Here is a 12489-nt window from a genome sequence, read left to right as displayed (position 1 = left end):
GAAACTTGGCAGTCTGACTGCTAGGTCGAAACGCAGACACTCTGTTGCGTGATTGCAACATGACAAAGACCTGACACCAAAGTCCAGGTGTTGCGTTACTGAATACCAAGTGCCAACTCATCAACACATGACAAAACTAGCAGTAGCTTCTAACCAACATAGTGAGGCTACGTCACGTCGAACACAGTGAGGAGGTGACTGGGCTAGATCAAAGCAAAAATTGTGATGAGGTAATTTATAATGATGCCAAATTTTATTACAATATAAAACAGCCTAATTATTTATATGTTTAAAAAATATGTTGTGATGCCAGGTTTTTTTTGGGTTTTTTTTTTTCTTTCTGGCAGCATCTTAAATTTACCAGTGAAGTAAGGACTTTGTCCTACAATGGACTTAAAGCAAGAAATCACAACATCTGTTTATCTGTAAGAGTTATTAATTTTTAGGGAATTCTGGTGGGCTAGATGTGTAAAAACACAGAATGGAGCTGTACTGTCTTAAAGAGTCAGCTGTCCAGTAAGGGCAAAATACCACTTTTTTAAAACTTGTTTTTGACTCTTTGCTTTAGAGTTATGTAGCTTTTTCAGTATTTAGTTGAAAAACTGTCTTGTACATACATGGGACTCATACTTTTTTTTTGCAGTCAATGTGGGCGGTCAGTGAAACAGGGGAATGTGTCTCCTGGCACTGACTCATTAGTAATTATTAAATCATGGCTGTGATATTTAGATTACTGTGCTGACCGTAGAGCTGATGTAAACAACATTTAGTGAGATACATTTCATTGGCTTTGTTTGTTCTGCTCATTTAATACTGTGCATAACAACATTAACGTGGGAACACATATGTACAGACAGAAATTAAATTTTTTTTGTTTTCAGAACCTTGATTTAATTCTCTTTACCCTCCCTTCATAAAGCCTAAACCCTTTTTTGACATCTCCAAGGTTCAGACTGTTTTCTTACCAGTCCCTTGGCTTAATTTTTAAAAAAAAAAGAAAAAAAAGGCAAGTCTGTTGCAATCAGAGGGCATTTCCCGGGAGGCTAGCATGTGAAAGACATGATTTTGCTTTTACAGCAATGTATTGTTGGATATTAAAGAGGCCAAACTCCCACATTTCCTTATTCTAGTATCCCTGAGCTCATCCATCATAAAGAGGGCACTAGGAGTTCAGGTTTTTGCTGCCATTTCTCTTTTCACTGTTTATTTCCTTTACTTTTACAGATTCCAAAGGCACTCTCCGTCTCCACCCAACAGGCTTCCACTCTGTCGAATACCATGACCACCTACAACCACATGCTTACACAACCACATGTACACACCTCTACTTACATGGCACCTCGCTGCTGCCTGTCCCTGTTTATTACATTTGAATTAGCAGTCCACTCACAACTATTAATACCTGGACATTGTGTTTGTTCAAGTAGTGCAGTACTTTTGCACCTCATAATTTGTAAGATCTGTATATTTTATTTAGCTGCTATTGTGAAATCAGCATCGCGGCTTTTCTTGGTTACTGTCATTACTGTATACAAACATTGATGAATTTAACTGGGAAATAGTCTTAGATACTGCATGACTTTACTGGATCTGCTGGAGGATTCTTCCAGTTAAAAATTAATTTGCTGGTTTTCTCTCTCTGACATAATATTGTATGGTCTTGACTTTACAACTTAAAGTGACTTGAGATGACTTTAGTTGCAAAGTGGTGATATATAAATACAACTAAATGAGATTTTTAATCTTGCAGCCTGGCTTTGTGATTTTTAAAATAGCTGTACTTTATGTACTGTAAATATCCCACTGTTTCTTCAAGGATGTCTGTAATGCAGCTTTGATATGAAATAACTGACCTCTATCATTGTGGCTGTCATAATCAGTGGTCTGTAGATTCAGAGTGTGTTCGGTGCAGACACATGGCTTTTTGCTGTCAGTTATAAAGGAGGTCTTGTGTTGGAGTTTCTCTCGGAAACCAGATGTTTGGAGGACATGTGCACGTAAAGGGTTAAATACAGGAAGTAGATTTGGGTCTTAATCTCTATGAAGTGTTTGTTCTTCGCTAACAAAAACAGTATAATAGACCAGAACTTTGGGGTTTTATGTCTGCCGAATCTTGTAATGAATGATGATTAGTTCTCTACCATTTATGAAGTTTAAATTTTGTCTGCACAGGAATTTCACCTTGGCTCCAGTGGTGCATGTGCACTACTTCTGCCTGTTTGTTTGAGTTAGCACGAGTGCTTGGGCACCTACACACACACACGCACGCACGCACACACACACACGCACGCACACACGCACACACGCACACACACACACACGCACACACACAAATGAATGAAGTATTTGCCTGTCATAAATCACATACTCCATAGTTCAGTGACACACACAGAAACATACATTGTGCTACCACACACTCCAGATAAATAGTTTCTTGATTAACTTTACCACAGTGCATTAGAGGCAGAAATGTTAGCCTGGACCACAGAGCACGCTTGTTAAGAAAAACCCATTCTACTCTCAGGAGTCTATAAAGTCACTTCTTGGCACAGTGATCGTCTAGTTTGAGATACGTGATATCTGATGGTGTTATTGAGTAATCCATTTATTAAATGTGAAATGGTAACCTGCAAGGCTGCCAGTGAAGAGCCTTGAAAGATTGGAGTGGCATAAATTTTAAAGTCATTTTGTAGATAGCTGAAGTCTCATCTTACTCAGGTTCACACTCAGTATCTTCCTTGCATATACACACACTTACTTTCTCACTCGCTTGTGCTCCAGTGCTTACAGACTCACACAAACACACATAAAAGAATGGTGTAATGTGTAGCTGATCTGACAGCTTGTGCTGGGGGAACACAGCAGCCACCTGCACTCCGAGATGCCTCCTGCTGTGTGTGGGAAGAAGTGTCAGAGCGTGTGTGTGTTACACTGCCTGACTCACAGCACTGGTGGTATTCATGATGTCATTACTGGCCTGGGGTCAGACTGGGGCGTGCTGTTTGGATGCCTGGGCATTTGCTGATGTCACACAGCTTATCCCCAGCTTGTTTGTATGTATGCATGCGTGTGTGTGTTTTACTACCATCCTACCTCTGCGGTGGCCCTGCATCCTCCTCCCTTGGCTTTGAGCAGGGGCCCGTTGTTTGTGTTCTGTGGTTTCCTACTCACCCTGGGCCCCAGTGTTATGGAACCAAACACACACGCACAGACACATGCATATGTACACGCCGAGTGTTTAGTTACAGAGTGATGAACTGGCCAAACGTGTACATTGGAAGTTAATACCCCAGGCAGGGAAACATCCCTCATCCTGAGAAGAAATGCGTCACACTGCCCATAAAGCACCTGTTAATGCTCAGAATTCCCCTACATCATTAGCCTGGTACACTCTGCTGCCCATGACCACGCCAGGTTGAGAAAAAGTCAGACTGATTCTGACTTGAGATTTTTTTTTTTTTAAGGTGCACTTTGGTTTTGTGACCAGTAGAGGGCGTGGCAGAGCAGGATTATATTTCCTGTGAGGAGGCAGCATTTCCACCATCGCTTGTATACTTGCTTGTGTTTTATTTAATTTGAAGATGCCAGACTTGTTTATTTACCTAATGGTGTTCGCGTGATATTTCATAGTTACGTGTCAGACGAGGGCTTGAGCTCACGTTATTGGAATGATAATAGCAGCTTTCCTCAATCCCGGGGTGGGGGCTGTGGGGGAGTAGGAGGGTAACTTCCCCTTCACTGACCCTCTCCTCTCCTCTTCCTCCACACTTTACCCTCTTTCTCTCAGCACATGGATGCTGGAGTCCCTGTGATGTTTTCCAGATGCCTTAGCTCAGCGAGTGCATTGACAAAAACCTACCTCTCCTCTTCAAATTGCTCGCACTCGCTCTCTCCTAGTCCTTAATGCACACTCTCACTCTCTCCTGCCGCTTACTGTCTTGTTAAAGAGACACTTCCTTGGCTCAGCACACTTCCTTGATATAATCCTTTAAAACAATGGCTTGCTGTGTGGACACATGGCCTTCCTCCCCCCTCAAAATGAAATGACTGTCTGCGAGTGCATATGTGTGTGTTTAATGCTTATAAATATGTGCATACAGCATAAGCAAAATCTTTGCTGCATATTTTGAATCAGCACTGCAGTCATTAGAGTCCCTCTTCTTGAGCCTGGATTTGCAAGTTGGCCTGTGTGTGGCATTTGTCACTGCGCAGATCTGTGTACAAGACGTCTGGCCTGTGTTCCACGTTGCTTGATTAGCCATTAGCCAGTGGCTGCCCTCTCTGATTCCCCCTACAGTCAAGAGAATCTGCCACCATCGTCGTCCAAGCTGAAGCCCTTCAAAGAAATCACATACACACAGTGAGAGGCCAGGCTGCTGCCAGGCCTAATTCCAGGCCACATTTTGGGGTTTAATGAGCTCAGGCAGTGGAATTACCCTGTCACAGTTTCTCTGTGGGCTGCTGTCTCATGCATGTTCACTCTGTCATCATGCTAATGGCAACAGAGATGAGCGCATCTGTATGAATCTGTCCCTCCTCTGCTCTACACCCACAGGCCCGGTTGTGAAAGCAAACAGACATTGGACACTGACAGTGGTTCTTTCGCTCTGTCTGCATTGAGTCGCAGTTGTCATGATATAAAACACAGATACTCTGTGCTGTTCTATGTAGGGGCTCTGTAGAAATCATCCTTAAATAGTGATTTAAGGGCCACTTCATTAGTTTTACACATCAATATCAGTTTATTCCTGGAGAACACTACACAGCTTGTGGTATAACTTTGTCAAGTCTGAGAAAAATAAAACTTGACATGATGATGATTATTTAGGTCTGGAGGACACACATTTCTAATAGAAAGGCTACATTACAGATTTGATGAATGGAGTCAGATAGAGGCACGACGTGATTAATTAAAAATTACGTGTTGCATTATGGGAAGTGTAGGATGTAGGCGGTTTGGAGTTTCACTTAGAGTAAAAATTTAAAGTTAGGATATGTCTATCTCTTAGATTTTGACCATAAGGAAAACAAAAGCTGTCTCTGCCGAGTCTTCCAGCTTTATGGAGGTACAGTTTATCAGTAGCCTCTCAAGAAAAGCCTGATGTGATGACACTTTTTTGACATGGTAAACAGTTGTATTAACCCTTCTTCCATTACTTTGTTTGACATTATCCCTCTGTCTCTCCTATAGGGCTCCCTGTCAAATGAACGCGACTACGAGAGCGTAGTGATGATGAGGATGAGGCAGGCTGCTGAGCGTCAGAAGCTCATAGAACAGATGCAGAGAGAGGACGAGGAGGAAGATGCCAGGTCTTAGCACTGCATCAACCAGCTTGGTACTAGCCTGTGACTTTTAGATGAAAACCTGTTTCAGGCTTTAGTTTCATAAAGCCTCTGATATGTTTTATTATTCTTTTGTATGTAATATACTGTGTGGCAAAATAAACCCTTCTGTTTTTAATCAATGCCATTTTGGTCTCGCTTTTATTGAAAATGCAGGATGACCAAAGGAGAAACAGAGTAGAGAAGAAGTGAGTGCCGCTACAGGATTCAGTGTTAAGCTGTGTGATCCCAGAGGTAGGAGAGCCAATACACAGCATGTAGGGGTGAATTTGTGCTGCACAGTATGTTGTGACGCCATACTGGAACAATGCATGCAATGTATATCCAAGGTCAGAGGTCACCAAATAACATTTAATCAACTCAATTATAAGTTTAGTGCAACATTTGATCAATGTTAGGGAAATAAGTCACATTAAAACCACATTCATCTGAGAACTAGATCGCTGTGAATAATCTGTAGCTACACTGTGTATTCAACATTACTAACAAATGTATTGATCTATAGCAAATTGATTTCAAAATAGAAAATTTTACACTTTATAATGTATTGTTTTAACAACACAAGGTATGGGCTGAACAGAAGTCCAGCTGCAATCTAGCTCTGTATTTTAGTTGAGTTGTCCGTTATGCACATCTGTTGAAAATGCCTACAAATTTAAGATATTTAGCTTTTTTTTAAGCATCTTTTAGTCTTTTATTGGACCACCTTGTTCTCGATAATATTTCTTCATCGCCTTAATGGTTTCTCTGACTAGTTTGGCAGATATACATTGTAATATGAAATCGCATATAATTTCAGTTTATCTTGTCATAGTACTCAGTGTGTCACAGATCTTTATAAATCACAGAAATGTAATGAGGAGCCTTTAGTGGTTAAACACTGATCAATACAACGTCCCGGATCACTATCACATTTGTATGTAAAATATTTCCCATAAAAATTTGACATTTGAAGCATCCCGTAAGTATTTAGTCTCTATTTATTTTGATGTAAAAGAGCCAATTGAGATTGGCGGTGCAACACCACACCTTATCAAATACAGTAATGATGTAATTTGCATCTGTCAGCCATTGTCTCGTTAAATGTGACAACTCGTTACCTCCTTCTAGCCAAACAAGTTTAAGTTAAAAATCACTCTTGTCTGTTTTCTGCACATTCATTCAGAAAATCTGTGAAATTAGCTGAATGATGTTAGTAATTCAAACCACAAACCCTTCGATGTGACTACGTGGAAATCATTTCTCCCTCATGTAAAACCAGTAATTAGGCTGCGATTGGAACACTAGGTAGGCTGTTATGGAATTCCTGTGGCCTCGTGTGATGAAAAGTGAACATACTCTGGAAGCTCTCCATTACAGATCTGGTGGTTTAGATGATTGTTCCCTGGGTTTGTATACAATATATCTAAAGCTACTCCAGACTGAAGAGGCCTTGTGGACTGTACAATTTAAAAGCTACACAATGCTGTTCATTGAGCTCTGAGCTTTTGTACTGTGGTAGATATATTACTTGAATATTTGTTGGTAACCCTATCAATTCAACAGTTAAGCTTTTTGGAAAATATTCTTATTTACTTGGGTGAGGGGTGTTTGCTGGGAAGATTGATACCACTTTCACGGAAACACAGGTATACTAGTGCTCTAACTGCCCATGGTAAGATGGGCAGCTTTAAAGACCCTCCTGTAACGAAAATTAAGTTTATTTTTTAAATGCTAGAAGCAGACATCATGAGCAAAATAGCATTCAGTGACATCTTTGCCCTTAAACTTAAGTGTACCAAAGACAACCTCAGAAGAATGGCTTTAGATATCCAGGACTTCAAACCTGAAGAACCAATTCTGTCAACTTGCAGAATGGGGCTTTTCATGTTATTACTCCTGTTCAGAATTGTTTTTTAGTTCCAACATGTATGGCTACATTTTTCCAATATTACAGCTTGACATTGTGTAGCGTAGAGCAGATTTACAACGTTGCAGGTGAGCTGGTGTGCTCAGGCTGCAACAAGTGGCAGAGGGCAGTGGCAGACGGGGACTTCATAATCATTATGAAGGAACAAACACATTTCTATAGTTTGTTCATTTTAATTAACAACGAAGCCACAAACACAGTAAGTTGTAGTTCAACAGGGGGTTAGATGTTGTACCTTGGCAGGGAGAGGTGACTTTTGGAGTCTTGTCATCGTGACGTTGCTAGGCAACCAAAGGAGTCTCTATGGAGTCATTGCTCCTGGCTAAGAAATAATCTGGAGCATAACCTCCCATACATCATCTGACTCTGACTTACAATTGAATACACTGACTCAAAACTTTCATCATTCTGACCTAACTCTGAGCAAGAAAGAAAATATTTTTTTTCTGTGCCAAAGCTATTACTTAAATCACCAACCGAAAGGCTTGTATTTCAGGAGTCATTATTTCTGAAAGACTAATACCTTGTGGTCAGGTCTGTACCAAGTAGCGCATAAACATCCGTCTTCCTTTTTTTTTTTTTTTTTTTTTTTTTTTAAAATATATTTTAGAAGTGAGTAAAGTGAGGACTGTGTAGCAATGGGCGTGCTTATTTTGGGACAACATATCCACCTCACTGTTTCCATTTCATACACTTCACTCCACCCCTGGTTCTGATCGATCATGTCACAGGCCATGGACCAGTTTAAATCAAAGACCATGAAATCTGTCTTCTGTTGCAATGCTGATCTCAATACATTTAGTAAAACTTAAGCTAATGTTGTTCTGAGCTGTTTCACAATAGGCTTATGTAACAGATATCTAGAATATTCTGTAGACTCTGTATTGCTTATGTTTTCTGAAGTGACACGCTACCGCTCTGTGACCCACATTAAGTCAGACTTCACAGTGCCAGACTGTTGCGGTCACCATGAGTTTTGTAACAAGGTCCTCTGCCTGTGGAACATTCATCCATCCAGATAGTCTGTTTTTCCTGTCGCTTGGGGAACTGTGGCATAATTGTGTGTCTGTACTTGCAGGTCTGTGTGGCAGCGCTTTCTCCTGTCAGTGTTATTTAGGAGCCACATGGCAGCTTTGCAGCATCCAATCCAGTCATCCATCTCCCTGCCACTCCTGCGCTGCCTCACCGTGGCTCTGTTACACAATGTCCAGCTGTAGAGCAGAGCGGTGTGGTGGGAGACATCTGCTCTCCTCCTCCTGCAAAATCCCCTCATCACATGGTTTTGTTTATGCGTAGCCTTTTTCAATATCCCAGCAATGTGAAAAAAAACCTCAGAAACACACAGACTCTGTCCAAATGACAACAGAGGAAATACAATTACAGGAAACACATTTACCACCAAGCCTGCCCTAAGCCCACAGTGGCTTGTGCTGCATGCAAACCAGGAGAAGAGGATGGCCCTGTTGTTGCCTTGGAAGCTTCATAGTGTCTTCTTCCCGATTTTTCTCACATTGCACGTATCACAGCCGTCATGTCGGTGTATGCAAACAGTAACTGGACTCTCTGAGGTCATAGAAATGGGAAGCACCATCACCTTTTGATCTGAAGTGCGGAGGTGGAAGCTCGGTCATGTGTGAGGCAGCAGGTCTGGTAAGAGTTTGGCTGTGAGCTTGCTGGCAAAGTTTCTGGTTTGTGGGTTAGTGATCCGGGCTGGCCCCAGACATGTGCTGGCAGACCTGGGGCTGTAATGAAACCACCCAGTGTTTTTTGGCTCTCGCAGGCAGACTCCTGCTCTCTGTGTGCTTGCAATTTTTGGTCCTCATCTTGAAGCACGCAGCATCTCTGTAAGGTGCCATGGAAATATAAGGGCACACAATGCAAGCGTGGTTGTCATATTTTATGCTTTGAGTTTTATAAATATCAGTTTGGTGGCTTATATGATTATATGCATGCATTGATTAAAAAAGTACACAATTATTCGAGATCATCACTTCATTTAATCATATTAAAAAAAGAATTTTTACACATTGATGTATGTACAAATCTATAAAGCACAGTACTGTTTACTTAGAAGCTATATGATACATTAAACCTACTTCACTTCCTGCTCTTGGACATCAGTAGTAAACAGCAACAATATTGGCAAAGGATCTTATAAAATCCCCAAAATGTAGTTTTGTTTTCCTCTTGAAATTGGTAACCTATGACCCATTGCAGGTAATCTGAAACCTTATGTAAGGGATAATCTCAACTTTTAAACTTTACTTGCACTTCCACAAAGAGCTGATTTTATAGCTGCAAATGTTGAATACAGAGCAGGTAAAGTATATTAAAAAAACAAAAACAAATGACAAAGCTTTTGAAGACAAATCATTCATCCTTTTAAAGGCTTATGGAGATATTCTGATACAGTCAGCTGTCTCTTCGTGATCGATCACTCTGTCTCCTTGTGGAGACACCACACCAGTGTCTGTCCCACGCCCGTCATCGTCAGCACGCGGAAGCCGATCTTCTCCAGCTTGTCGAGCACCAGGCGAGGTGGGTCGTCCACATGGTATTCAGAGCTAAAATGAGAATAAACACAAAGTAATTGTGCTTTCCACAGATGTGGGATTTCGCTGTCTTTTGGTAAACTTTGCTTGGAAAGTAGAATGCCGTTAATTGTTAGAGTGCTTGTTCACTTCCTTCCACACCTTGGTTCATTTCCCAGCAGCATTTGAATCAGATTGCCAATGACAACACTTCCCTGATCTGTATTCCATCACCTTGAATGGTTTATTCTCAATCTGCAAAACAGCAGCCTTCCGCAACCTCACTGGAGTTTTTTTTTTTTTACATCCATGTGATTTGATCTGAGCTCTGTCTTCAATATGTACATGTTAAGTGCCAAAATGAAAGGAACACTGGTTTTAAGTGCCTAAATACGGAAATATGCCCCAGTGTGAGTACATTTACAGTGCATCTGGGAAATGATTCTGCACATGTGAGGAGTTCAACATTGGAAAAGTGTCACTGCAGTTTAGTCTTCCCTGTTTGTGAAGTAATGGTGGTGATAGTTTCATAAAAAAAAGATGCAATCAGGATAGAATTTCCCCATCCTGTGAGGGGTATTGCAGTTGTGGTGCTTTTATGGATTAATGCTGAAGTACGCCTACAAATGTTATGTTCATATGTCAAATATGACTAGTTACCTGCCACAAAAGCACTTACTATAACAGGTGACCCTTCACATTTTCAACACTTACAAATTGTTTCCCAGCATGGTTGTTTTTCTTGCTCCCAGGTAATTCATGACTGCTGGATCAGAAAATTCATCTCCCACATTTGTTGGACCATTCTCCTGAAACACGGTAATGAAGTACATTAGCTGTGCAGCTTAAACAATAGAGGCTGCCTGTTATTTGTGCGGCTCTGGCAGCATATCAGTGGCTACACCTGCAGCCCTCTGGCAGGTGCGGATCATAATCTCTAATATCTGGACAGACTAAATATAGATGATCCAATACTCAGAGGCTATAGAATTAGGTTGCTGGAGTCGCGCAGACAACAGAATGAACATGCACAGGAGGCCAACAACTGGGCAACATGTGTTTTTCATTTAGTGCACCATGGCAAGACACACACGCACACAACCATACATTCGCTGTTTGCTCCGTTTGCAGCCTTCACTGTTTGTTTTTTCCAGCATGCAGAATATTACAGGCCACTGCATAAGTAGAATCTGCAGCCTTGATTGATTACTAGTGGGCGCAATGTTGTGCAGCCAAATAAATAAATCGTTGACTCTGCAACTCGAACGCGCCTTCCTAAAAGCATGACACGAGAAATTCACGGAGGCGAGATACACACCAGTCGGATCTGCGTACTGATGAGCATGTAAGGCATCCCCGCTCCTTGGCTTTCGGTCCTTTATTCCCCTGGGAATGACTGAAGCGGTCCCTTCACAGACGCTACAGTGTCCTCTCCAACTTGCGCTCCTGCTGACAGCTCTTCACGGAATGCGGAAACACCCACCGCGGCGGACCAATCACAACTCCGCTCCCAGCATCTGTCAACAGCGCTGCCCGACTCCGGAGTCTTGCTCAACCGCCATCAGTAGTTTGTTGACAGGAAAAATGCTGGCCAATGTGCATGTAGCAGAGGAAATGGTTTTTATGGCAGACATAGTTTGTCATCCAGTTTAATTAAGCATTAAAAAAAGAGAAAAAACTTCCTCAAAACAAAAAGTCTATTGTAAATTGTCATTATTCTGTGGACTGGAAAGCATAAACATTTTGTCCTGTGATTTCACCTATTTACTTTGTTTAGCGAGACACAAATTTGTGAGGCCACATTGCATCCGTAGCCCCACTGTAAAACATCATTACAAGAATTTAGTCAAATCAATCACATCTTTTCTAGTTTACTAATAAATATAAATGTATGAGTTTTTTAAATTTCCAGTTAACTGAACCTAAAATGTCTGTTTTTTTATTTTCATACCTCTTAACACAAGTTTTTATAACATGAGGTATTTTGGCAAAAAATGATGAATGAGCTGAGACTTTGTTCAACTCATTAAATCAAGATTATAAGAAACATATAAATGCAGACTTGCCAGGATGTATTTTAGAGAGTAAAACTCCCCACAGACTCTTGTTCGTTACTAGTTTTAAGAAAAGACACATTGTGGAAACTTGCTGTGTGTCTTTGTTAAATGATGTTATGGTTGTTTCATAATAAGCAAAGCATTTCTGACAGAGACAAAGGTTAGGAATGAATTCAATTCCTACATCCATAGACCTATAATACATTTTATTATAAGTGGAAGCAGCCTCACAGGTTGTCTCTTCTACTGACTCTGGTCAAAAAATAATAGCTGAGACTGTAAGTTCTCAGTGTTAAATGAAGACAAAACTCTTTAAACGTGGGGAATGTAAAATGAAAGCAGGTTTGTAACTATTCTCTATGTCACTAATTGATTCAGCTTAATATCTTAAGTTTTTGTTACTTTCTTTCTTCAGTTTAACTAATTTAAATGAGATAGTTTTACACTTTCACAACTCATTAGATGACTTTGAACTAATCTGTCAACCAAAGTGCAGTTCACTCACATTAAGACAACAGGTGAACTTAACATTTCTAAGCTGAATCAACTTAAAATGATTTACAGTGCAACTGTAGCATGCATTTTCTTTTTATTCCAGGCTACCTAATTTGTGCAGAGAAGAAAAGTTTTCTTTAGCATCCCATTTGGG

At 40.7% G+C, this 12489-nt stretch overlaps 2 protein-coding genes across 4 annotated transcripts in view; one reads left to right on the top strand and one right to left on the bottom strand.

The window, feature by feature from the left end:
* dnajc17 (DnaJ (Hsp40) homolog, subfamily C, member 17) overlaps positions 1 to 12489 on the top strand; it is a 70344-nt gene that overhangs the window by 24942 nt on the left and 32913 nt on the right. Inside the window, exons 11-12 of one of the 3 annotated variants that reach the window (XR_008599974.1) lie at positions 5192 to 5336; positions 5500 to 5577. Coding sequence is in view for 2 of the 3 variants with exons in the window: in XM_035949569.2 (XP_035805462.1) it covers positions 5192 to 5317 (126 nt within the window). In the remaining variant the exon portion in view is untranslated. Of the gene's footprint in view, positions 1 to 5191; positions 5471 to 5499; positions 7807 to 12489 lie in introns of those variants that run through there. The other 2 variants (XM_035949569.2, XM_023273324.3) reach the window with 2 other exon arrangements.
* gchfr (GTP cyclohydrolase I feedback regulator) lies at positions 9227 to 11261 on the bottom strand. The gene is made up of 3 exons (XM_023273327.3): positions 11102 to 11261; positions 10498 to 10592; positions 9227 to 9816 (listed from the first exon to the last, which is right to left on the bottom strand). Exons 1-3 carry the CDS (start codon positions 11135 to 11137, stop codon positions 9687 to 9689), a joined length of 261 nt encoding a protein of 86 aa, XP_023129095.1. The 5' UTR covers positions 11138 to 11261; the 3' UTR covers positions 9227 to 9686.

The sequence above is a fragment of the Amphiprion ocellaris genome, chromosome 20 (assembly GCF_022539595.1).
Source record: "Amphiprion ocellaris isolate individual 3 ecotype Okinawa chromosome 20, ASM2253959v1, whole genome shotgun sequence".
NCBI classification, from domain to species: Eukaryota; Metazoa; Chordata; class Actinopteri; family Pomacentridae; genus Amphiprion; species Amphiprion ocellaris.
This window is presented reverse-complemented; position numbering and strand designations above follow the sequence as displayed.